This window comes from Sphaeramia orbicularis, chromosome 24 (genome assembly GCF_902148855.1).
Source record: "Sphaeramia orbicularis chromosome 24, fSphaOr1.1, whole genome shotgun sequence".
NCBI lineage: Eukaryota > Metazoa > Chordata > Actinopteri > Kurtiformes > Apogonidae > Sphaeramia > Sphaeramia orbicularis.
This window is the reverse complement of record NC_043979.1, coordinates 22,688,564-22,715,923: the sequence shown is the minus strand read 5'-3', so window position 1 is coordinate 22,715,923 and position 27,360 is coordinate 22,688,564. Positions and strand designations below refer to the sequence as shown.

The 27,360-nt window shown below is 34.9% G+C and overlaps 1 protein-coding gene across 2 annotated transcripts; it reads right to left on the bottom strand.

The window, feature by feature from the left end:
* Nucleotides 1-3,667: 3,667 nt before the first annotated feature.
* On the bottom strand, nucleotides 3,668-20,564 carry gnpat2 (glyceronephosphate O-acyltransferase 2). Of its 2 annotated transcripts, none has more exons than XM_030128982.1 (16): nucleotides 20,433-20,564; nucleotides 18,270-18,467; nucleotides 18,017-18,193; nucleotides 17,091-17,220; nucleotides 16,854-16,981; nucleotides 16,684-16,759; nucleotides 13,952-14,103; nucleotides 12,600-12,730; nucleotides 9,092-9,333; nucleotides 6,974-7,231; nucleotides 6,816-6,895; nucleotides 5,888-6,028; nucleotides 4,787-4,886; nucleotides 4,425-4,518; nucleotides 4,242-4,303; nucleotides 3,668-4,090 (listed from the first exon to the last, which is right to left on the bottom strand). In XM_030128982.1, the coding sequence occupies exons 1-16, from the start codon at nucleotides 20,442-20,444 to the stop codon at nucleotides 4,038-4,040; spliced, it is 2,034 nt and encodes a 677-aa protein (XP_029984842.1). In that variant the 5' UTR covers nucleotides 20,445-20,564; the 3' UTR covers nucleotides 3,668-4,037. The 2 variants fall into 2 exon arrangements, with proteins under 2 accessions (XP_029984842.1, XP_029984843.1); XM_030128983.1 differs by having other exon boundaries at nucleotides 18,270-18,462; nucleotides 20,433-20,534.
* Between the last annotated feature and the right edge of the window lie 6,796 nt (nucleotides 20,565-27,360).

Genomic DNA, 27,360 nt, shown 5'->3' with positions numbered 1-27,360 from the left:
GTGTTAAATGAGACTAACTGACCTATTACCCTCTTATCTCCAGGCAACGCTGTGCTTGAGCTGCGGCTGCTCTTCCATGCTCTGACCAAAGCTGCTTGTCACCTGTACCTGGCCTTGCTCCCGCTGCGCAGAGCCGCCACACACTTCGCCGATTGCGCCCGATACCTGGTGAACCATGCGCAACAAAGCCCGTCTCCCCCCGCGTATCTCCACCAGGGTCAGGTTCTGGCCAGGAAAGGCACACTGCATTTCCTGGAGGGCATGTGCGTGGTGTGTGAGACGCTGCCCAACCTGATGGGTGCAGCGCTCAGTGTTGGCGCAGCCTTCTGCCACATGATGCAGGGAGGTTTTTACATCCTGGCAGCCACTTTACGCACCATCCAGATCAACCTGTTCTCCCAAATGAACGGGGAGAAGGAGAGATGGGACAAAGAACGTCACAGAGCCAAAGAAAGTGAGAAAAAGCTCAATTCTAGAGTGTTGGAATACATCTCGGTGTTCTGTCAGGATCCTGTCAGCGCTTTACGCATCAAGGTTGACGTGCCACCTGTGTATAGATAATAGGGTGGTCCAAAAAAAAATTTTTTTTTTGAAGATTCTCTGGATTAGAACCCTGTATTTGGTTCCATATCTGGCCAAATTACTTCTGGCCAAATTTTATGCAAATTAATTAATATTTAGAGCAGAGGTGTCAAACTCATTTTTAGTTCAGGGGCCATATTCAGCTAAATTTGATCTGCAGTGGGCCGGACCAGAAAAATAATAACATAATAACCTATAAATAATGATAACTCCAAATTTTTGTCTTTGTTTTAGTTAAAAAGAAAACAAAAAAACATTAAATTATGAAAATACTTACTTTTATAAACTATCCAAACAAACAAACAAAACAAAACAAAAAAAAACAAAAAAAAAAGGAAAAAACTGAAATTTAAATTAAATAACATAAGAAAGTTTAGTGCAATTTTAAAAATATTATTCCTCAACTTATCATTTCTACATGTGCATTATGGATCAGATCTACAAAGACACTAAACACTGAGGAACAGGCAGAAAAAATGTTAAAATTGTGCTTAATTTTCTTTAGACATTTCAGGTTCTTCATATTTGTTCAGGTTATTCATATTTTATTGTTACAGGATAGTTTGTAAATGTAAATATTTTCATAATTTAATGTTATTTTTCACTCAAACAAAGAAAAAAAATTTGGTTGTTAATTCTAGATTTTTTTTCGCTTAATTCAAGATTTGTTGCTAAATTTGAGATTTTTTTTGGCTTAACTGAAGATTTTTTTTCACTTAATTGAAGATTTTTTTTTTGCTTAATTCAAGATTTTTTCCTTAATTCAAGCTATTTATTTTTTTTTTTTTTTGCTTAATTTAATTCAAGACTGTGGAATTTTTGTACTTTGCAAAAACATCCCGGGGGCCGAACTGGACCCTTTGGCGGGCTGCATTTGGCCCCCGGGCCGCATGTTTGACACCCTGATTTAGAGGTTGCACAAGACATGTGAAGATTGCTCCATATACGGCATATTAGAATAATTTGTAATTTTATTCTCAAAATCAAACTGCAACTCGCATAAAAATGTTACTTAGAAAGTCCAGCAACCACTGTCACTTTATTGAAATTTGGAAAAAATGTTCCTGTGTTCTTTGACAACTTGGAGCCAGTACTGTTTCTGACCTTCATTTTTTGTTCGGCTACAGTTGAAGTCTTGAATAAGCTCCACCCCTCTTTCAGCAACATCACTGACAACTTTTCTGGAATGCACAATTTTAGCACCTTCTGAAAGTCTTCATCATCAGCCCAATCTTCTGGAGGAATTCTGAAGAATGTCTGTGGCAGATCCAAAGTTTCAAAGAAACGCATGGTGCTGGTGGTGACAAAATCACTGATCTGCTTCCCTTCATAATCTGATAGAATAGAATAGAATAGAATCTTTAATGTCATTATGCGAGGCACAACGAAATTTCGTCCAGCAGCTCTTGGCATTAAGGCACACATATTTACACACATATAATATAAAAGGCACATCTAAGATATATATATATATATATATATATAAATAGAAAAATAGAATAAAATAAAGTGACACAAGTAGCCGTAGTGCTGATGATTAAGGACATCCCAACGCTTTAGTGGAACCGAAAGAACCTTCATTTTCCATTATGTTGTGAACCATCAGCTGCTTCTGCTCTTGTGTCACACTGGAGTCCAAGAATGCCAGGCCAGCCAATTCTTCACTCCAGTACCAAAGATGTCGGCCCAAAGCTGTTAAGGCTGCTTTCTTGACAACTGAATTTTCATACTGTGACAGCTTTTTGAAGAATGCCAAATCATTTGCAGGAGCTTTCGCTGGTGATGGGGCTTCAAACCATGCTCTGATGTAGAGGCTTTGTGCAACCTCTAAAACATCTCCTTTTTCTTCCAAATTTTTTCCTAAATCGTCTTTTGAATGCCAAAACCTAATGCAGGGTTCTAATTGAGGTTATCTGAAACTTTATTTTTTACCATGATTGTTGGACCACCCTCTCTGTCATCTGTTTAATGGCACATCAGCGGCCTTCTTCCATGTGGGCAAAGTGTTGATTCTTCTGATTTTGTGATTGTGTGATGATGCACTGAGGCTGAACTTTGGTTTTCATTCACTGCTGAGGGCGTAGAACAAGCCAAACAAGTTTAAGAAGGAAAAAGACCAGGAATTAATGGTGCATTTTGTTACATTTGTTTTACATTTATTGACATGTAAAGCTAAAATAAACAAATCTTCACATCTTTGATGAGTTATATTTGACAATGTTAAGAGAATCTATTTCTTTATTGGTATATTAATGTACAATCAAAAGTCATAATTCAGTGTTTATTAATCTAAGGCAGGGGTGTCAAACTCATTTTACTTCAGGGGCCACGTTCAGCTAAATTTGATCTGAAGTGGGCCGAACCAGTAAAATAATAACATAATAGTATACAAATAATGTAAACTCCAAACTTTTCTCTATGTTTTACAGTGAAAAAAGTAAAATTACATTATGAAAATGTTTACATCTACAAACTATCCTTTCAAACAATGTGAATAACATGAACAAACTGAAAAAGAAATTGTAATTTTAACACTATTATGCTTTAGTTTATCATTTCCACATGTACATTATAACTTACAGATCACAGTGGATCTACAAACACACAAAACATTTAGCAACAGGTGGAATGTTATTAAAACTGCACTTCTCTTAATGCATTTCAGGTTGTTCATATTTGTTCAGGTTATTCAGATTTTTTGTGAAATTATACTTTGTTTTAGTGTAAATACATGAAAACATTTACATTTACAAAGAGAAAAATTTGGAGTTGTGAGTATTTACAGGTTATGATGAGATTAAATTAGTCTGAATGTGGAATCTGAACTAAAACGATTGTTAATATCTTCAGTGTAATTTTTACATTTCACAAATTCATCCCAGAGGCTGGACTGGATCCTTTGGTGGGACGGATTTGGCCCCCAGGCCGCATGTTTGACACCTGTGATCTAAGCAATTGCAAATGCCTTGTCGGCCTTTTCATTTCACATTAAAACTAGGACATACTGATAATACTTCAGCTAAAGCTCACTGCTGTATCAGTCATCAGACTAGGAAGGTACTCTATTTAATCTAAATCATGTTTCTTTAGCTTGAAACTTCTCATCAGTTGCAAAATGAATGATCAAAATAGGTTATTCTGATTATCAATACTGCCATCTTTAGATTTCCATGTCAGGCAGCCTGAGCTCTCACAGATCTATGTGGATGAGATGGACCGACACAAAGGAGGAGGTAGTGAACATCCAAGAGTGGAGCTCAGCCAGGTTAAATCTGGCCGTTAACATCCAGGATAAAGTATGTTGTCTGAGATCTCAGAGAGCAGAGGTAAAGTACCGCAGTTCTACTAATGGTTGGTTAAGGACACAGTAGGAAGAGCAGGAAAAGGAGGAGGGGTCAAGTCAGGGTAAGCAGGACTGTGGGCTGATGCGGAGGATGGATCTGTTCCAACGGAGACTAAAGCCTGGCGTCAGGTGCTGTCTGGAGCATCTGGGGAGGGATTTTCCCAGCTATAGTGAGAAGAGAGAGGAAAAATCCCTCAGGGTGCAGTTGGTGTGGTAAACACAAGCAAGGGCAAACTAAATCTGAAGCACAGAGCGAGGACTTAAATCAAAGGTGAAAAAAAAAACAGCAGACATAAAACATATGCAAAAAACTTACAGAGAATATTTTCAATTTGCCTGACAGCTCCTTTGTTCACTTTGTATTCGTTCTGCTCAGATCTGTGATGAGAAAAGATGACAGTGAGCAAATCTGGCATCAGACATACAGACAGCTTCTCAACCACAACAGAAAATGAGCTTAAAGCCAAACAGATTTGCGGGGGCTAATCTCATTACTCACACCCTCAACTTTGTCACAGCCCCGAGTCTTCGCACTGCAGACAAAATGTTTTTTTGTGTATCAGATGAAAGGGCTTCATAAGTGTGGAGGTCACCTGTAAATGAGGAGATGATCCACTTTTAAGTGTCTGACAGATTCTTCAAATCAAATCGACTTTATTTATAAAGACCTTTAAAAACAACACAGTTGGCCAAAGTGCTGTACACAGATATAATAACAAACAAAACGCATAAAAATATTAATAAAAACAATAAAAGTAATTGTATATTAAAACAAGTAAAATCAATAAAAGCCAACCTCTCACACTGAGTTTAAGAGAGGATTTAAAAACAGAAACTGAGTCAGTGATTTGTGTCTGTTACCTGAGAGGATGAGCTTTGTAGCAAAGCTGCGAACAGCAGGTACAAACTCTTTTTCTGAGAAGACATGAGCTTCCAGCTCATAAAGGAAGCTGAAAATCACCTGGAAATAAAAACACTATTTTACCTTTTCAAAATGTATTTTAACTGTAAATTAACTGACAAGAAACTTTCTATGTTTCTAACTTGTGTGAACTACAGGGAATGTGATGGAGCTGCGAAAGACTAGATTTTAAAGCAGTGATTTGGAAATTTTATTGATACAAAATGCTGTTTATGTTCATGTCAGTGTTTGCAAATGTAAACAGTTTATTCAAGGTTCATTTATTTTCATTCATTCAGTGTAGCACATGAAGAATGAAATGTGGACTCAGGTCCCAGTAATAAGATAAGAATAGCATAAAAAGAACAAACACGTTAAAAAAAAAAAAAAAAAAAAATAGTACAAATACATAGTGCATCACATGTCACTGTCATGCAGAATTAATGTTCCCAGACAACCCTAGAATTCAGTAATGTCTGAGCACATGAAAACAGTAAAAGTTTTCGATATACTGTAGTATATTTCAACTAGAGCGTTGTTTTCATGCTGCTGTGTATTTGTGCATGCTGTATTGTATTTGTCCAGCAGTCACCGCCAAAGCATTCGCGGTATAACGATGTGATTTTAAGGCTATTGTATTCCAAAATTAGTAATATCTCCCAAAATACTGGTCCTATCAACTTGACGTTTTCGCTCGTCTGTTCCTTGACCAAAAATACAAACGCATGTTAAACTGTAGCAGCCAGCTCTTTCAGGATTTTGTGTGAGTACCAAGACACACATACATGCACATAGAAGCCACTTGGCTTTTATAATACAGATGCTAGCTTTAACATAACAGAAATCATTTTAAGTTAGAAATCTAAAGTCAAAAGTGTTGAAGTGCTTTTTTTAGTTACTACCCACATTTCAGACATTTAAGCACTAAATGAAAACCTTTAACAGGAGATACTGTATGTGGACTCAGCTGATCTGAGGGAACCTGCTGAACTCTCCACTGACCCACATCTCAGTGTGTTGTTTAAGGTGTGTCTTATCGAAGGAGGCAAAACTAGAATCACCTGATAGGAGTCGATGAAGGGCTGTAGGAGTGCACACAAGAAGGATAACACCTCCAGTCCTGCCTCTGCCTCTGTCACTTCCTCTTGACCGACACAGATGCCTCCACACTCCTTCAAAAGGAAACAAGCCTCCTCGAAGTCCTAACATATGAACAGAAACGTGATATTAATAACAAACACTGGATTTAAGATGTGACAGCAGTGGTACACACTCATCGGTGACCATCTGTAAAGAGAAAATCATGTATTGATTTTACTGGGCGGCTTTAAAATGCTTAAATGAGAAGCATCAGATCTAATAGTATTCTTACACACTAAATCAAGTCTGTCTTCAATTATAATCTTATCATAAAAGCACATTGGAGAGAATTTTCAAGCTCAAGTTGTTCTAGTGTTCATATGGTTCCTCTACTCTGACATGGAGTTGAACATGTGACCTACACGACAAAAATCTAAATCTTACCAAGTGTAGTTTTCTCATTTCTAGTCAAAATATCTCATCACACTTAAAATAAAACATAATCACCTAATGAGTAATTTTTCAGTGAGATATAAGAACTTGTTTTTAGGCAATAGATCTTGAAAACCTTATTTCAGGAAATCTTCCCCAGATAATTTTCACGTTTTGTTTGAATTACGCACAAAAAATCTTGAATTAAGCAAAAAAAATCTGCCAGTGGAACAAGTAAAAATTATCCTTGGAAGATTTCTTGAAAAAAGATTTTCTATTGTCTAAAAATAAGTTCTTACATCTCACCGAAAAGTTACTCTTTAGGTGATTATGTCTTATTTTACGTGTGATGAAATATTTTGACTAGAAATGAGAAAAATACATTTGGTAAGATTTAGATTTTTGCAGTGTAATAGGACAATCATGACCTTTGACCTGAGACGTTTGAAGGAACAATTCTGCTTGATGAGATGTTACCTGAGATGATTTTCCAGGAATAAAGATAAATTCATTGGAGAAGATGTCCTGTAGGAAGCAGAAGAAGACGAAGAGCTCATCTGTAATAAAGCAGATCACAATGAAGCACAAGTAAACAAGTGTGTGTGTGTGTAGTGTGTATTCTTGTGTACACTGACCTCTCCGTGTGCTCTTTGTGATGCGTACGGCGGTTGCGAGCAATGCCGGACGAATAAAAACATGCAGCGATTGATTCCTATAGGAGGCCAGCATCAGCACCGCCGCCGCCGTCCTGTTCACGCCGTCCACTGCGCTGATTGGACGCTTCCTCGCAGGCTCGTCCTCCAAAAGCAGGAAGACACGCCCAGATTTACGGTAAATTACAGAACGATGAAGAGCGATGGTGGAGGACAACACGTCTGCGTCAGGAGTTTGTCCTGCAGAAACACAACATGGAGACTGTCTTAGCTCTGAAACTCAATGTCAGACTTCAAAACGGTTCGTACATACAGTGTGTGTGTATTTGGAGACGTACATAGGCCCAGGCAGTTCACTGGGGTCTTCTCAGGATAAGTTACTTAAAGTGCATTAATCCACTGAACATCTCCTAAGTGAATGTGAACACTTGTGCCAACTCAGATTCATCTAATCTGTCTGATCTACTTCACAAAGGGTCAAAGAGGTCTTTACAAGTGAACTTAAACACTAGTTAATTACAAACTACCTAAACAATAACTTAAAACTAACTATCTGACTAACAAATATGTCAAAAACTCTAATCACAAATACATAAAAATATAAATTTAAAGCCAGGGTCCTGTTGAGATCAGGTAAGATACTACTTTATTTGGACTTAAATCACCCTTTAGAACTTTTTTTTTTTTAAATTATTATCTGTGATGCTGTATATCTAATAAGGCTGGTATGATCTGCTTCAGTGATAAAACATACTGTATTTCACATTCTTTGACAGGATGACTTGGAAAACACATGATTAAAGTGCTCATTAGTAATGTTTCCCATAAGCACTATAGGTATAACAATAGGTAATATTTATCTAATGCAGGGGTGTCAAACTCATAAAACAGTAAAACAGTAAAATAATAAAATAAAACATAATATATAAATAATGTCAACTCCAAACTTTTCTCTATGTTTTACGGTGAAAAAAGTAAAAGTACATAATGAAAATGTTTACATCTACAAACTATCCTTTCAAACAATGTGAATAACATGAACAAACATAAAAAAAATTGTAATTTTGACACTATTCTGCCTCAGTTTATCATTTCCACATGTACATTATAACTTACAGATCACAGTGATCTACAGATACACAAAATATTTAGTAACAGGTGGAATATTATTAAAACTGCACTTCTCTGAAGACATTTCAGGTTGTTCATTTTTGTTCAGGTTATTCAGAGTTTTTGTGAAATTATACTTTGTTTTAGTGTAAATACATGAAAACATTCACACTTACAAAGAGCAAAACTGGAGGTGTGAGTGTTTACAGGCTATTATGAGACTGAATTGGTCTGAATGTAGAATCTGAACTAAAATGTTTGTTAATATCTTCGTGTAATTTTTGCATTTCATAAATTCATCCCAGGGGTTAGAGTAAACGTTTGGTGGGCCAGATTTGGCCCCTGGGCCACATGTTTGACACCTGTGAGCTAATGCATTTCTAATTAATAGACTCAATGCAATCTGAGAGGCGAATGTATTCTAAAGTACAGACAGTGTTTGTAGTAGAGGTAAAGTTTTCTCTCACTCATTAATTTATAGAATTTCATATTTTGACCCAGAACTGTATTTAAAAACTATAAACAACTGGCATTTTTTACTTAATTTTTATTTATTGGTGACCCATATTTTGTAAAGTTTTTCTACTTTTATTCCAGAAACATTTTGCTTATAAATCAGTTCAACCAAATCTATTGCTTAATATTATTACTATAATTTCTTCTTATTTTATGCCTTGTTTAGTGCTTTTATCCTACTTTCATTCCACTGGATTCTGTGTGTATCCATCTACATCTTCTTTTAGTATTTATTTTGACTACTTTAGCTATAATACAATATCAAAACGCCACCTACTGGTCATTTAAGGAATGTGACCTTAATCTTCAGCTTAATAAATTCCTGAACAAAGCTGTACTGTAAGGAGGATTTTACATTATTCAGATACCCTATCATGTGCTACAGCTTGAAGCAGCTGCTTTGCACTAAATTTAGTCAAATGTGAATGTAATTTATGAGGCCGATCTCTCCAGTCCATCTCTCTTCTTACCCACCTGGCCAGTGCAGACGAGCTCCAAAGCTCAGAGCCAGCTTCTTGAGCCAAAGGGTTTTCTCTGTGAGCTGTTGCCACGGGAGACCCTGTTCTGTTAAGGCGGAGGCAGGAGCCTGAAGGAACAGGCAGGCCATGAGGGACCAGGGGCTTATGAAGGAGCCCTGCTCCTGCAGTCGGACCACCAGGTGGGCGATCCAGCTCACACAGGCCTGGACCTCTGCACTGGGGCCCTGAGGCAGGTCCCTGTGGACGGACGTAAGGGATGAGACACAGACTACATCACAGTGAACTCAATGTATATGCAATAAATACACTGATAAGGTTTTTCAAGGCAGGGGTGTCAAACTCATTCAGTCACATATGGCTCAATATGATCTGAAGCGGGCCGGACCAGTAAAGTAGTAACACAAAAACCTAAAAAAATAACAAGTCTGACCTTTTCTCAATGTTTTAGAGTGAAAAAAATGTTAAATTACATTATGAAAATGTTTATTTCTACAAAAAGTTATGTATAACATGAACAACCTGAATTTTCTTAAGAAATGCAAGTGCAATTTTAACAATATTCTGCCTCAGTTTATTAATTACACACGTGCATTATAATTTACAGATGACAGTGGATCTACACATACACAAAACATTTCCTAACAGGCAGAATACTGTTAAAATTGCACTTGCTTCTCTTAAGAAATTTCAGGTTGTTCATATAAGTTAATGTTTTGTTTTTAAGTTTAGTTTATGTCAAATATGCAACAAAACAAAGTAATATTACTTAGTCTTTAGAAATAAAACAGATAGTAAAAAAATCATGGAAAAAAAAAACAACTTATACATATACATGAAGCAAAGTATGACTTCATTTGCACATTCAAAAAGGAGTGGGAGGAAGAATAATTTATGTAATCCCACCCCTTCTCCTTTAGCTTCTATCAGCATAATATATGAAAAACCAAGTCCCTCAGACCTCTTGTGAGTAATTAACTTCACTTATCATCCTCACATACACATACATACACCCATATTGACATACCAGAAAAGTAAATAAATAAGTACATACATACATAAATTCTCAAAGACAACACAAATGAACACACAATAAAGTAAACAATAAGACAAAGTAGACAACAACAGCATATTCACATTTTTTGTGAAAGGATAGTTTGTAAATGTTAACATATACTTTTTTACACTAAAACAAAGAGAAAAATTTGGAGTTGTCATTAGGTCTAGATTTATCATGGTAGTATTTTACTGGTTTGGTCATCTTGAGATCGACTTGGGCTGCATGTGGCCCCTGAACTAAAATGATGTGGACACAGCATACATATTAATGGAGACTGGCTCTTTATTAGTCTTTATACAGTGCCTTACTCTGCATAACCCATATTATATAAGTAGGCCATTAACCAACAATTGTCTCTAAATAATCTCCTAATTACTGCATTCTGACAAGGAGTAAAGAAGTTCTATGTGAATTAAGATCTTTATATAATGTAGCTTGCTCAGTGTTGGCCTCACAGTGTAGTAATATCTAATCCTCATATCGCTTAATAAATATGATAAGTAAATATGGTAAGTGAATGTAAATGTACAGTTACAGTGCACACACATATGAAAGAGAAATAAGTGCACACATTAACAAAGACAAAGAACCTTACAAATGAGAGCACACACATGTTCACACACCAACACACATCGTTGTTCAATGACTCTGGTCTGTTAACCCTCCGGTATCCGGGTGCGCCTTTTAGGCACACTTTGCACTTCGTGTTAAAAAACTTCATATTACTTTTCACAATTTAAATAAGGTTAGAATTCAAAAGTTGTTCATTTTTGCATGATCTTTAAAATTCTGGCCCACAACTAAAATGTGCACATTGTAAACAAAAGAAAATTAGAAGACCAGCATCTGTCTCCCAAGTGTGCCTAAAACGCACTATTTCTTCCATTTGATATGTATGATTAGGGCTGACCTTGATTTACAAAAATAAAATCAAATTAGAGCAGAAAAATAAATCAATATATAATATTTAATAGTTTGATTTATAAGTGTGCATTTTACGCACACTTGGTGACAAATGCTAGTATTTTTGAACATTTGACCAAGTGCCAAAAATAATAATGCAAATTAACTGATGTTGGAGTTAATCATTGACGTATGCCAGGATGAAAAAATCAAATTATGTGTGATCCAATTTTTATGTAGTATATTGAAAAAAAAAAAAAAATTGGGGGGGGGGGGGGGGGGGGGTTTGCATCCAAAAAAATGGTTTGTTTACATTACAAACAATGCATTTAAAGGGTTAAAAAATGTGACAGTTATTGAGTATTTGGTATTTTTATTTACGGCTGAATTTGATGAAAAAGAAAAAAGTGTAAAAGAATTAAAAACAAACTGAATGAAAAATTTTTTGACATTATTCTACAAGTGTGCCAAAAACGCACACTTGGTGCTTAGTAAGGGCCTTACTGGACGGGATATCAGAGGGTTAATAGAGTCTAAATCACTATATGTACAGGTGTGTTTGCACATACTGTATATATGATATGCAAGTACCTGTCTGTGTCTAAATAACAGAATATGTTCCTCATTGAGCTCTTACTCATAACTAATTCACTTGTAGATTAATAGCACTGGTCAACAATGATTTTGCTGCAGGAAGAAAGACCCACAACTTCCAAATTATTTTTTTTCTTTCCCAAGTGATTCATCACCATTTACTATAATATTATCGTCTGCAATTTGCATTTATCAGTGAAAATCGGGTATTTTCCCATATTTAATTTAATCATTACATTGATGGTCATTAAAGCTCAGAGTAAATTCAAAGGTTATTAGATCAAATCATGAAAAAAATGAGGATAATTGACTTTTTAAAGAAAATATATCATTTACTAAACATAAAAACAAGTGTCTACCACCACTTTCATTAGTCAATCATTAGTCAGACTCCATGGGTTTTACTGGTGGATCAATATTGCAGAAGATAACATTCAAACAAAGCCTCTGAACGTCTAAATGGGTCATATCTGATGACCATAAAAGGAAGACAAACTGCATTTTACCTGAATTATTTACATGTATTGATAGGATTAGTAGATCAACAGTTATTAAATATTTTAAATAAACAGATACTTTTGGTTGGAAATGGATATTTGGGTCTTTATGGGTGAAAGAAAAGGCACTGGAAGATTGAATCATTAGTGTGTGTGTGTGTGTGTCACTCAGTCATTAGAACAAATAACGACTAATGAAAGACTTGTGTAATTCCATCTCATTAGGATTCGGATCATAATTCAGCAACTTACAATCAATAAATAGTAATAAGGAGAGTATGGATGCCAGTATTCTACTTGTGTATATGATTATAATAATAATAATAATAATAATAATAATAATAATAATAATTTTTATTTATAATGCACTTTACATTTTTTGTCTAAAAATCTCAAAGTGCTAATAAGCAGCTAGTTGATGGTGAATATGAAGTGTTCCTAGTGAGTCGGACCTTGGTATGAGGTTGTATTGGCAGCGGTTTATCTTGCCCTGACACAGCTGCCTGACTGACACCGGACGTCCAAAGTTCACGTGCATGCTGCCATAATTTTCTTGCAGCACTCTGCTAGCCTTCAGTAAACCCTGCAGAGAAAGAGCAAAGCAAAGGAAATAGTTACGAGTGTTTAAGGATGACAATATCAGATATATGTCTACTATTTGCACATAAAAAATGTATATTTATTCAAAGACAAGGCTGGCTCAGACTTTCCCAAATACAGTAGATATCTGTGACAGATGTGGAGGCTCACCCTGCAATCTCACATGTCTTTTTTCTTGTCCAGCCCTGACAAATTTTTGGCTAATTTTTTTCAACACCACGTCCAAGGGATTTTCAGAAACCACTGACATTTCACCACACATTGCTATTTTTGGTCTCCCGGATGAGTATACCCAATACTCTGCAATAGAGTTAGAAGTAATAGCTTTTACCTCCCTGACTGCTAAACACCACCTCCTCCTTAATAGGAAATCTACAATAGCCCCTTCCAGTACACAATGGATTAATGAGGTAATGTCTTTTTTACAAGTAGAGAAAATTAGATATTCAAAATGAGGAAACTTGAACAAATTCTACAATAAATGCCAACCGATTATGGATTTTTTTTTGAGACAATGTAATTCCCTTCCCCCTCCCTTTTTTCCCCCCCTTTATTACTTACTTTTTTTTATGTTTATGTCACCAGTTTAATTATTTTATTCAGACTATGTCTTAGTATTCTTTTCATTGTATTGTTTGTCTGGTTTCATTGTTATTTGTTCCTAAAAAAAATATGCAAATCTGAAAGTAATGGTGTTTACAAACTTGGTTAATGTTGACATTGGTGTGCCATGGTGTTGGCCTGTACCTTTCATTTTCTTGCATACACATCAATAAAAATATGAAAAAAAAAAAAAAAAAGTATATTTATAAAGTAAAAGTTGGAAAATGTGAAGAGTGAGGTTGGTTCTTTACATATCCTCCAGAGACCCAGGAAAGTACAAGTTTTGGCTTTTTTTACATTAAATACTTGCTTCTTTTTTTTTTTAAAACAGCACAATGCAACAGTTTTTTCAGATGCATTTTAAAAATTTTTTGGACTGTCCTTTGCCTTGGATAGCGTTTTTTTTTTTTTTTTTTTTGGCAATAAAACTGTGTAACTCTTGTCCCTTACAGAGGACAAAAATGCACTGCTGGGTCTCAGGAGGATATTGACCCATTACTAGAAGGTGAAAAACAGTCTTTAATTGCATGTCTTCCCAGAGGAGCAGGTTTGATGTTGGAATAAGTGCGTTACTGAAGCGAGCAATGTGACTGGTAGGTACCGTGGTGCTTTCTTTTGGCTTGGGAACGCCCAGTAACTCATGGGCGAGCAGCGACTCCTCCAGTACTCGGTCGTAGCTGATGCTTATGGGCACCAGAGTGATGTCGTATACTTCGCCTTTAAAGTAGGGCTCTAACACCATGTGCATCATACCTGCAGACACAGGGAAAACAGAAGCATACATGCACAGGTCTGTAAACCCTCAAAAACTACAAATAATGTGTTGTCCATTTTTAGCAGAATAAAGAATAAAGAGTACAGGTGTGGTGTTATTTAACGTCTAACAAACGCTACTGAGTCTTTTAAAAAGCAACTAAACATCTACTTGTTTTGACAGACTTTTAGTCAGAGGTGGGTTTGATGTTTTTATGCTTGTGTCTGTAGTTGTGTGTTTTGTTTTTTCTTTGCCTATGCATTTTACTTCTCATTTTATTGTAAAGCAATTTGTGAATTCTTTCTGCGATAAGTGGTATATACAGTTCGGTGGCCCAGGTGGCCTGTTGCACCTCTGGGCCACCATGATACAGGGTTCCTACAGGTTTCCACAAGTTAAATTTCAGACTTTTTAAGACCTTTTTAAGACACTTAGAACAGAATTTAATGCCTATTTCACAGCCATACTGGTGAAAATGTGTTTATTTATTTACTCCAGTGCCTTGATTCCCACTGTTCCGAGTCATTTCTTATCAGGGGCTGCAAAGTTAGTGATAACACTGGTTAACAACAAATTTATTGTTTTGTTTTTTTTAGCTGATTTAGGATAATTTTGGTGTGCTGAATCCAAAAATCACACTAATTTTGCTCAATCAGGTCAACTTTCTGAACTATGCTACATATTGGCTTTTTAACATTTTTGCTTACATTTATGGGCATTTTCACATCATATGATACAAAATTCTTTCATATTTCTTGCAATAAACAAGTTCTGAAGATTTTACTTTTGCCAATTTATGATTAATGTTTTTTTTAATATTACAGGTGAATGAAATGGCTTTGACTAGAAGATCTTGCAAAAATAAGCCTGACGTATTCTGCTACATCTGCGGTGAATACACCATTGTACCTAACAGGAATCCTGTTAGAAAATGATTTTTTTTTCTCTTAAAACCTATTTTGGGTGAGAACTATATAAAAAATCAACTGATAAAGTCACAAAAATGTAATCAATTTTGTGAGAAGATCAAATTTTTCAAAATCAACCTGACCTGATTGAGAAAAACAGATGTCATTTTTGGATTTAGCGGTGCAAAATGGTCCTAATTCAGTTGAAAAAACCTGGACAACTTGCAAAAAACATTTTTTTGTAACCCATTGTAATTGGTCCCTAATTTCAATATAAATTGTTGGGTTGGAACGGGTGGAACTGAGTAGACTAATGTTACTTTCTTTGCAGCTTGGACATTTAACAGACACATTTAAAACACAATGCAGCGAACAAGTTTATAGCAGCATAACTTAAGTCCTACCATATGAAATTTAATACTTTTTAAGGTATTAAATGCAGATTTGTATATTCAAGACTTTTATGACTTTTTAAGATGCTGCGGGAACCATGTATTATTATTATTATTATTATTATTATTATTATTATTATTATGACCTTCAGGCAGCAAATGTCACAACACATGTTAGTTAATTAGTTAGTTAGTTAGTTTTCAGTCATATATGCATTTCAAAACAACAGAAGAAGAGAGAAATAATACAATTTAACTGACAAAGGCTCAGGCAGAAACAAAGCTTATTAATGCCCGCCTACTTTACAGCTAAAGCTACACAATACATGGTGTCAAGTAGAAAAAAAAACTATATATACACACATATATTTGTTTCTGTAAATTGGCTTAGAGTCTGGTTTTGACCAATTCTATATGTAAAGTGTCATGAGATAACTTTTGTTATGATTTGGGACTATATAAATAAAATTTGATTTGAAATTTGATGATATATATATATATAGAATTTTTTTTTTTCAATTACAGCCATAACTCTCAAATATAGATGCATACAAAGCTTTTTTGAACATAACTATAGAAGTATGTTGCTTAAGTTTTAAATTCGCACTATTCCAGTTGAACCCCTTTAAAAGAAATACATCTTCTTTTAACTCTTTTTTTAGCTTTTTGTAACATAAATTTGTATCCATCTCTTAACTCATATTTACTTTCAGACACTATAAAAAACTTTTCCACACAATCCAGTAGTGTTTTGCTTTTTTGTTTTAAACATGATTTGCATTGTTCTATAATAAACCAAATCTCTAACCGTCAAAACATGAGAATTTAAAAATAATGGATTAGCATGATCATAATATCCCACTTTATTTATGATATGTAGGGGTTGTTTTTGTTGTAAAACAATTTTATCAGTTGTGGTTTCAAAAGTAGATCCCCATAATTCAACACAGTAAGTTCAATCAGGAAGTATCGGTGAGCAGTAAATTAAATATAACCCTTTGTGATTTAGCATGTCTTTTGCTTTGCACAGGGTTACTATTGAGTTTGATCCCACAAACCTCAGAAACTCAGACTCAATACAAAACTTCAAATCACTACTCAAAACTCACCTGTTCAAACTTGCATTTTTTTGAGCCTCTTTTTTTTTCTCTCTCTTTTCGTTTTGTTTTGCGTGTTTGTGAAGCGTCTTTGAGTGTCCAAAAAAGCACAATATAAGTGTGATGTATTTATTATTATTATTATTTTTTTATTTTTAATTTTTTTTGATGTGTACACCTACCCAGTTTAGGTGTCAGAGACTTTAACGTCCGACTCCGCAAACCTTCCACATAAAACTCCAGAGGGGCAAATCCCATCTACAGAAAAACAAATGATAACAGATTAGAACAGTCAACAATAAAAACACTGACACATTTTTTATGGCTGGAGCTGTGGATCATCGTGTCTCACCCTAACAATGGTTCTGACATATTCTGACAGAACCGCCCAGTAAAGTTTATCGGAGCCAATAGCACGTCGGATAAAGAAAGCTCCAGAACGACGCAGTATCTCTCCTACAATCTTCATCCCTGCAAGAGCTTTACAGAGGAGGAGCGAAGAGGCAAGTAAGAGTATGCATGTGAAAAGAAATGGAACAGCAAATTAAGTCATGTTTAAGATATTTGTGTGAATTAAATAGATACTTGCGAATTCCTGCAGCAATAACAGGTATAGGGATGTCATATGTGAACAGGACATAGGAGATAATCAGGAAGTCCACATAGCTCCTGTGATTGGGCATCAGGATGACAGGGCTGTCCTGAACGGCTTGTTGGAGCTGAGACACAACAGAATGACCTTTAGTCTGAGACAACGTTGAGCCAAGTTGAAAAAAAAGGTTCATTTTTTTTGGTAATTCTACAGCGGCCCTGAAGGGCAAACCACAACGACAAATCGCGAAGCACACAAGAAAAAGAAAGGCACACAAGAAAAAAAAAAACACACACAAGAGAAAGAAAATCATGCAAACAAGAAAAACACACCCAAGAAAAAAAATAATCACACAAGCAAGAAAAAAAATGCACATGAAAAAAAGAAAAAAAAAATCAGGCAAACAAGAAAAAAACACACACAAGAAAAAGAAAAATCAGGCAAACAAGAAGAAAAGACACAAGAAAAAGAAAATCATGCAAAAAAAAAAAAAGCACACACAACAAGAAGAAAATCACACAAACAAGAAAAAAACACATAGGAAAAAGAAAATCATGCAAACAAGAAAAAAAAAACACATACAAGAAAAAGAAAATCACGCAATCAAAAAAAAAAAAAAAAAACACACATAAGAAAAATAAAATAACACAAACAAAAAAAACTACACAAAACAAAAAGAAAATCACACAAACAAGAAAAAAAAAAACACACATAAGAAAAAGAAAATCACACAAACAATTTTGATTTTCTTTTTATTTTATGTATTTTTTTCTTGTTTGTGTGATTTTCTTTTATTGTGTGTGTGTATGTGTGTGTGTGTGGTTGTTTGTGTGATTTTCTTTTTTGGTGTGTGTTTTTTTTTCTTGTGTGCTTTATGATTTGTCGTTGTGGTTTGCCCCTCAGGGCCACCGTATATTTCTCACCATACTGAGTCCTTCCATGTTGACATAAATGCTGGTGAAAAGCCTCTTGAACACCTTGGTGAGAGTATATCCCATCAGCCTGATAAAACCCAGCTGCAGGTTCTGCGACATTTCCTCCAAAATCACCCGAGCATCATCTTTTACTTCGTCCACTGATGCACCTGTCTCCGTGGCGATCTATGGGAGAACTCAAGTTGATGACACAACATTTGACACATTCTTCTGTACTTCTTTTCACATCGTACCCACTCACCTCCTTGGTTACGTAGCGCAGATGCTGGGAGTCCAACACTGTTTTGCTGAGCTCACCAGCGGAGCAGGGTGGTGCTCCTTTGTAAGGGTGGGGGCTAAAGGTCCTGAAGGCATGGCCAAGGTCACTGCTGTGCCTCCTCTCTTCCAAAATATCCACAAACTCCTCATTTTCTAAGCATAGCCTGTCAGACTCCCTATACTGAAGGACACAACCATTATAATGTGAAAAGAACAGGAAACACAGTCATCATCAGGGTTTTACTACAAAAACTGAACCTGGCAGTGAAAACATGATGCAACTACAACTACAGTTAAAAAAAATGTTTTATAAAATGTAAACTGAAACATAATGTAATGGTTTTTGTGATGTAGAAGTCTCATAAACTTATAGTTTTTTCATAATAGAACATCGAAAATATATCAACTGTTTAAACCTTTAAAAAAAATACACCATAGGAAGGAAAAATTTTTTTAAATTTGATGGCATTAGCAAGTCTGCAAAAAGTTGCGATGGAGGCAACAAAAAGCTGTAAGAGTGAGTGATACTAAAAAGAAAGAACTGGAGAAATATTTTGCAACTAAATTAAAAAAAAAAAAAAAAAATAGTGGCCACAGTGCTATGTTGGGGAGGTGTGGCAGCGGGGGCAGCAACAATGCAGGTAAAATACAGTTTGTCATCTTTTCATGGTCATCAGATATGACCCATTTGGACGTTCAGAGGCGCTGTAGTTACCATGGAAACACTGTCATCTTCTACAACATTGATACAACAGTAAAATCCATGGAGTTGGATCAACGACAGTGGATGGACACACAAAATTAATTTGGGAACGGACATAATAGTAGCACTGGGTCTTTATGGGTTAAATAAAGGTTATTAAAATAATAATGTGTTATTTGGCAATACGTTGGTAATTTGTCTGGGTATAAAATATTGGTTTATATGATTTGCAAGTCACTGCATTCTGTTTTTATTTGCATTTTATACAGATTTTTTGCAATTTTGGTTGTACAATGAATAATATGAGCAGTGGTTTTGACCAAAGGGTTGGCGGTTCGAATCCTGGCCCCGACTGTCCACATGTCGAAGTGTCCTTGGGCAAGACACTGAACCCTAAATCGCTCCCAGTAGGGCCAGGCAGCACCTTGCATGGCAGCAGCCACCCGCTGGTGTATGAGTGTGTGTGTGAATGGGTGAATGTGAGGAATTGTAAAGCGCTTTGGGCACCATGAAGGTGTAGAAAATGCGCTGTATAAGTTCAGTCCATTTACCATTTTAAGCCTTCCTTTTCCAGTTACTTAAAATACATGAAAAAGTAAAACTAATGCTGTAAATAAATAAAAATTAAAATACTATAAACTAGATGATTCTTCAGAATATAAGGAGACACATCCCCCTGAGACCCAGGAAAGTGAACATTTTAGTTTTTTTTTTTTTTTTACATTTAACAATTGTATTGATTGGAAACTGCATAATGCAACAGTGGTTTCAGATACTTTTTTAAAAATTATTTTCATTTATTTATTTATTTATTAATGGAATGTCCTTTGCAATAGACAGCTTTTTTTTTTTTTTTTTTTTTTTTTTTTTTTTTAAGTAAAAGTGTCAAACTTTTGTCCCCACAGAGGACAAAAATGCATTGCTGGGTCTCAGGAGGATATATGACTATGAGTGCACTCCCAAAACAAAAGTGAAACTGCAATAAACAACAACAACAAAAAAAAAAAACATTTCAGGAACTAAGAAGATGAATTTATTTATTGTTGCTCTATTTTTTTCTCTTCAACATGTAAAGTTTTTACAGATCCAAAGGGATTAGGAGGAGTTTTCTCCATTTAAAGACAGAAAACAACACATTGGAGACAGTGTGTGCACTACAATGACCACCCAAAGCTTCTGGAAACAACATCCCTCAATGTTTCAAAGTAGGTCAAAGTGTGTGCAGTTTAATGCGCCCCACTTTACCGGACAGATGAGTGTGTGCACCGGTTCAGACCAACAAAAACACTGATAATACATCAACACTTCTGCTCTGCCAGGCTCAGGTTTTCCTGTTCTTTATAATTTATGGTCTTTATTAACTTTTAACGGGTTTGAGCTCGAACGCGCGTCAAGTTTTTGCAGAATGACAACAAACTAGTGATGCGTTTAAATGTCTCTTACCGTGTTCGTCATTCTTCCCCAGAACAAACTCTAAACCCGCAGGTGCTTGTCCTCATCGGTTCTGTTTTTTTGTCCGCACTTGAAAGCCTTCTTCGGTGACTCCACACACGTTTGTGCACCCTGAGGACCAAGCCAATGGTGTGGCTGGATTTGATAGACTCCTCCCGCAAACTGAGATGAACGGAGTGCCCTAAAGTAACCCCGCACCCATTAGTTAAAGCGGCAAAGAGAGGAGGACCGAGGAGCGTTCACGGACACTTCTTACACTGGAGAAAAGTTATTCTGATAGAAAAGTTATTCTCATGTTTCCACAGAAGATGAAATACACTCAAATACACTCACACTTCCATGTATGTTTGGGACAGTGACACACAGTTTTTCCAAAAATATTAACCATTGACCATATTAAAACATTAACCATATAAGAATTACAACCATTTTAAAGAAACTCCCTTTATACGGTGGCCCAGAGGTGCAACAGGCCAAAAAATTATCCACTAGCCCAAAAAATTATCCACTATAAGAAAAAAAAAGAGAACAGCCCCCAAAAATTATCCACTAGCCCAAAAAATTATCCACTACAAGAAAAAAAAGAGAACAGCCCCCAAAAAATATCTATTAGCCCAAAAAATTATCTACTAGCCCAAAAAATTATCCACTACAAGAAAAAAAAGAAAACAGCCCCAAAAACTTATCTATTAGCCCAAAAAATTATCCACTAGCCCAAAAAATTATCCACTATAAGAAAAAAAAAAAGAGAACAGCCCCAAAAAATTATCCACTAGCCAAAAAAATTATCCACTACAAGAAAAAAAAAAGAGAACAGCCCCCAAAAAATATCTATTAGCCCAAAAAATTATCCACTACAAGAAAAAAAAGAGAACAGCCCCAAAAATTATCTATTAGCCCAAAAAATTATCCACTAGCCCAAAAAATTATCCACTACAAGAAAAAAAAGAGAACAGCCCAAAAAATGATCTACTAGCCCAAAAAATTATCCCCTGTTAGCTCACAAAATTGCCGTCAACTTTTCGCGTTAGCATTAGCTTAGCAACGAACCTTCACACAGTGCACCCAAAGGCCATTTGCCACTGAAAACTAACCCCAACCAAAACCTAACCATAACCTTAACCATTTACCACCCAGGCCTAACCTTGAGTAGACACGGGAACCTTATTTAATCGTTTATCTGCTTTGCAAACTATATTAATGTATATATATATATTTTTCCATATATATTAAAATAACTTTATTTTTTAGCACACTGACCTCCACTTCTGGTGGGGTACTCCCTTAGCATTAGCCACATTAGCTGAAAGCCTTAAAAATTTTCAGCCTATGCTTTTATTTTATGTGGTGGCTTTAATTTTAAAGCAAGAGACCTTTCGGGTAAACAGCACCCCCTTAATTGAAAAGGTGGATGATGTTTTGGTTCTTACAGTGGATACTTTTTTGGGCTGTTCGCTTTTTTTTCTTAGAGTGGATAATTTTTTGGGCATTTCTCTTTTTTTTCTAATAGTGGATAATTTTTTGGGCTAGTAGATAATTTTTTGGGCTGTTCTCTTTTTTTTTCTTAGAGTGGATATTTTTTGGGGGGCTGTTCTCTTTTTTTTCTTATAGTGGATAATTTTTTGGGCATTTCTCTTTTTTTCTTACAGTGGATAATTTTTTGGGTTAGTGGATAATTTTTTCACCTGTTCTTTTTTTTCTGCTAGTAGATAATTTTTTGGGCTAGTGGATCATTTTTTTGTCCTGTTGCACCTCTGGGCTACTGTACATTCATGTTTAGAGGCTCAAAAGTAATTGGACAAAGTGACAGACAAACATAGGCTAGAGTATGGAAGAGGATTAGGAATACTGGGGGAAAAAAAAAAAAGGTCCAATACATTTTTTTTTTTTTTATTATTCTCTAAAAAAAAAAAATCATAATTCTGAGAAAAAAAGTCAGAATTCAGAGATTAAAGTCAGAATTCTGAGAAAAAAAAAAACTGAATTCTGAGGAAAAAAAGTCAAAATTCTGGAATGCTCTTAAAATAATGCCATTATTTACATTTGTTTAAAAAAATTGAAAAAAAGAAAAAAAAAAAACCTGAACTAAATATTGAGGTTTTTTGTTTTTGTTTTTTGAAATACTTGAAAATTATGACTTCATTATACTTTATTATTTTAACAGCCTCTTTTACTTGCACTGACAACGCTTTAGACCTCATATCGTCACCCTCTTAAAATATTGGCTAAAGTCATAATATTACAGTTTTTTAATAAATATTTAAAATAAAAGCCCCCAATATTTGGTTTGTTTTTTTCTCTTTTTCACAAACCTGAAAATTATGACTTCAACCATTATTTAAAGAAGGTGATGATATGAGTTCCAAAGACTTGTCAATGCAAGTGAAGGGGGCTGTTCAGCTGAAAAAACAAAATAAATGTATCATATATATATATAGAGAGAGTGAAAACTTATGGAATAATCAAATAAACAGTTTGGTATTTTATTTCTTAACCCATAAAGACCCAAAAACCATCTACTGATCTAAACTGTTTAATACATGTTGATCCACTAATCCTATCAATACATGTAAATAACTGGTGTAAAATGCAGTCTGTCATCTTTTCATGGTCATCAGATATGACCCATTTGGACGTTCACATGCTCCATAGTTACCATGGAAACACCATCATCTTCTACCGTACGGATTCACCAGTAAAACCCATGGAGTTTGATGAATAACAGTGGATGGAGACACTTATTTTTATGTTCAGTTATTGATATATTTGCTGAAATAATCTCTGTTTCTGATATAATAATCCTCAATTCTACTCTGAGCTTTTATAAACATCTATATGATCAGTGAATTAAATATAGGAAAATATATGATTTACATTGAAAAAAATGCAAACTAAGGAGGATAATAAACAATCACTGGTGATAAATCACTTAAAAAAGGTTAAATATAGAGAAAAATTCATTTGGGAACTGACACAAAAGTAGCTCTGGGTCGTTATGGGTTTAAAACCAACAATCCACTTCAGCAACACCAAGAAGACTGGAAAACCACAGAGGACAACCACAGTAGATGATCATAGAATTCTTTTGTTTGTGAAGAAAAACCCTTCCAACATCCAGCCAAGTCCAGAACACATGACAGGAGGTAGGAGTGTCGTTGGTCAAGTCCAGTCCCTTTGAATTAAAGCTTAAAGCCCACACTTTAATCACATCTTGATTGTTTCATTCCACTGTGGTGGAGTACAGAGGAGAAATAACAAAATAAATCACAAGACTGTTATTGTCCAAAGATACACCTTTGCCCAAAAAGTTGGAGCAATTTTGTTGTCAGACACATTGCTCTTTTTTTTTCTATTTATACAAATCAGTTTGACCTTTGACCTAGTGCAATGATTATATACTCCAGTGTCCCAGTCACACTTTATCTGTCAGTAATAAATCACATTGTCACAATTATTTCATGAAAAGAGGTAAAAATACATTATTCCAACTTTATGGGAAACAGAGTGAATGTATTTATCGAAACATAAATATATTAATCTTCAAGTTGTAGCTGGAAATAGTGTGGCTCATTTTAATTGTTCTGTAACCATCTAAAAATAAAACAGCATTATTCTTTTCTTTTTTCTTATATTAATAACATGATTCTACAATACATCTAATAATAAAATTATCCATAATAACTGATGTGGAGAAAAAAAAGTATGTTTGCCTCTGGGAAAGTGCAGGTTAATACAGTACAAGTACCTCAAACTTGCACTAATACAGCAGTAAATGTACATTTTTGTCACATTTCATCTTTGCTAATGATTTTAGCAAAATAAAAGAATAATCATGCAGATGTGAGAGCTGAGTTTCCTCATTCAGTCTGTTGTCAAAGGACATGTTCTGGTATCCTATCTGTTTTGTCCACTTTGGATTTATTTTATAAATTGGTGTGTCTGACTCAGTAAAATCCATAATCATGTTTAGAAAAACATTTTGGACCATGTTCAGTGATGCATGACTCAGTTGCTGAAGCAAAACAGCAATATCGAGCATCTCCAAAATGGATCCTTTTAGCCTGATAAAGTTTTTCTCTTTTGTATTAATAGCGAAATGAATTACTCAACTGAAAAGGAGTTCCATTAAAGCAACAAATACTTACAATCATAATAACAACAAACATTTGTAAATAAGACATGTTTAAGTGATCAGTTGGGATGTTCCATTCACTTCTATATGTAATGTATAATTTCTAAACCTTCATAGTTTGCCTTGAAATTTAATATCGTACTCTCCTCGTGGATTTTAAAGCTTGATATATTTTATGTATAAATATAGTGTGTTTAAAACATTTCAAGCAATAGAATCTACAAGGTGGGCAAGAATGTTATTTTAGGTTTTAAAAGTCAAATCTAATGATTTTGCTGTATTTTCCAACATGATATTCAAATGAGTTCAGGTCAAAGGTCATGCTTGGTCATTATATGGAGCTGGATACGTATTAAAGGAACTATTTAAGTATTATATCCATGAATGATATAGAAATGGGTAAAACTGCATAAGAGCTTTGACGTGATTTTTGGGAAATATTGCTGGTGCAAGGTGATGGGAAATGGGGGTGAGTTCAGCTGCTGCTGTAGCATCTGGAGGTGTAGATAGTTGGAGAATATAATATATGGCATCATAAGGTGGATCCTTCTTGGAATCAAAAATTCAAATACAGTCATGAAAAAAAATATTCGACCATCAAAAGTCATCAAAAACAATGGTTATGCAATCAAGTACTAACTCCTGTGTGTATCATGCGACTAAAACAGACAAAAGAAAACATGGAATGACTAAAAACACTGTTTTTGGCAGTACAACGACATAGATACAACTTAAGTTATTTTTGGTATTATCAAGAAAACCATGGAAAATGGATAAATATCAGCGCTGAAATTAAACTCTTATGAGCTATTTTTGTTGTTGTCCAAACAAATGTACCTTTAGTTGCACCAGGCATTAAAATGAACAAGAAATTGAATAAAACAAGGGTGGTCTAATAATTTTTTCGTGACTGTATTTCTGAGTAAGTCTATGAAAGTGGTCCATGTAGGTACAAAAAGGAGACAAACCCTTTCCACTATTCAAATTATCTGCAGCTATAAACACAAGACCTTCTCTATCAGTAGCAACTACCACTACTACTGATTCTGATTGTAAATACATGTAAAGTCATGTGATTTAGGAGATTTAACCTTTTTTAACAACATGGTGAATGTGAATTAAAGTAGTGAAGACTCAAATGCAAACAGATAAACAGTAGAAAGGCATTTTATTGACTAGTATTTAACAATAAACTGATCAAAACAAAGATTGGGGAAAATAAATGAGCAAATTATAGATCATACGCTTTCAATTAATTTGAACTCTTTCATGGAAAGAATATAAAGCATTATATACACATTTGTCTCTCATAAACTATAGGATAAACTCATACCTACAGTGATATGATGATATTCAGGATGATACTCATTCTGTATTCAGAAAATGAACATGACATCGCCTTCTCAACAACAATCTGATATGAGCGACACTGCAAGAAAATACCGTCCCTTTTAATGTTTTTAACCTAAAGAAGGCATTTCACACATTTCTTTCGATACTGTGGCGATTTTTCTAGTCTCGAGATAGTCATAACACACAAGTAATGGCAGTAACATGACAGTGATCAGTCCAATGTGTTCATATTGACACAAGATGAAACTACAGTTTAGCAGAAGCTGAATGATGAAATAAATAAATTATACTTCATGGCATTTCTGAAAATAGGCACAAAACAGTAACAAAGACAAGATGATCAATGCATTACCGTATGTTGCTGATTGTGCAAATAACTTAAAAACATTTCATGAAGGCCAACACGGAAATGATTGACAGGTACACAATGTGATTTGTATAGAAAAATAAAAAAGATTCAGCAGTTCAGTCTATAAGACAGATTTTTTCTTTAGAAAATGAGGAACCGTCATTAATATTGTTGTGCTTTGATGTCAACATTAAACTCAATAAATATTCACTTGAAACCGTCTTTACTGTACCTACATTGTGCTGTGTACTATACTTTAATTCATTTTAGCTAATACTGAATAGATTAACCCATAAAGACCCAAGCATCCATCATTGACCAAAATCATCTACTGATGTAAACGGTTTAATACCTGCTGATCCATTAATCCTATCAATACATGTAAATAATTGGTGTAAAATGCAGTTTGTCATCTTTTCATGGTCATCATCATCATTTTTCTTTTCTGTATTTCTTTATCTATTTCTTTTTATTTTACTGTTAATTATGCATACTAACACTGGGTACATGGGTGGCAAGGTGTATGTGTGTGTGTGTGTGTGTAGGTGTGTGTGTATGTGTGTGTGTGTGTGTGTGTGTGCGGCGATGGTGGTGGTGGTGGGGTGTACTGATTTTATATGTAAAGTACTTTGTGCTACATTTTACTGTATGAAAAGTGTTATATAAATAAAGATTGATTGATTGTTTGATCAGATATGACTCATTTGAAGTTCAGAGGCTCCATAGTTACCGCGGAAACACCGTCATCTTGTACAACATTGATTCAACAGTAAAACCCATGGAGTTGGATCAATGATAGTGGATGGAGACACTGGGTTTATGTTTAGTTACAGATATATTTTACTGAAAAAGTTGCTTTTTCTGCAGTTTTCTCTGTTTTTGATGAAATAACCCTCAAGTTTTTATGAACATCTACATGATCAGTGAATTAAATACAGGGAAATCTCTTATTTATACTGAAAAAATATAAAATACAGAGAATAATATTCTAAATAAATGGAGATAAATCACTTAACCTGTTTAACCCTGACCATATTTTCAGGGGAAAAACGCCTAAAAAGACATACCCAAAGTAAATGAAGAAT

Bases quoted from the DNA above. Each gene is read 5' to 3' on its own strand.
- gnpat2 (XM_030128982.1), bottom strand. The intron at 4,304-4,424 runs GTGAGTAATGAG...TTCTCATCACAG, and splicing joins GCTGTGACAAAGTTGAGGGT to ATCTGAGCAGAACGAATACA. The intron at 4,091-4,241 runs GTAAGTTTTTTG...TTCTCACTATAG, and splicing joins GCAAATTGAAAATATTCTCT to CTGGGAAAATCCCTCCCCAG.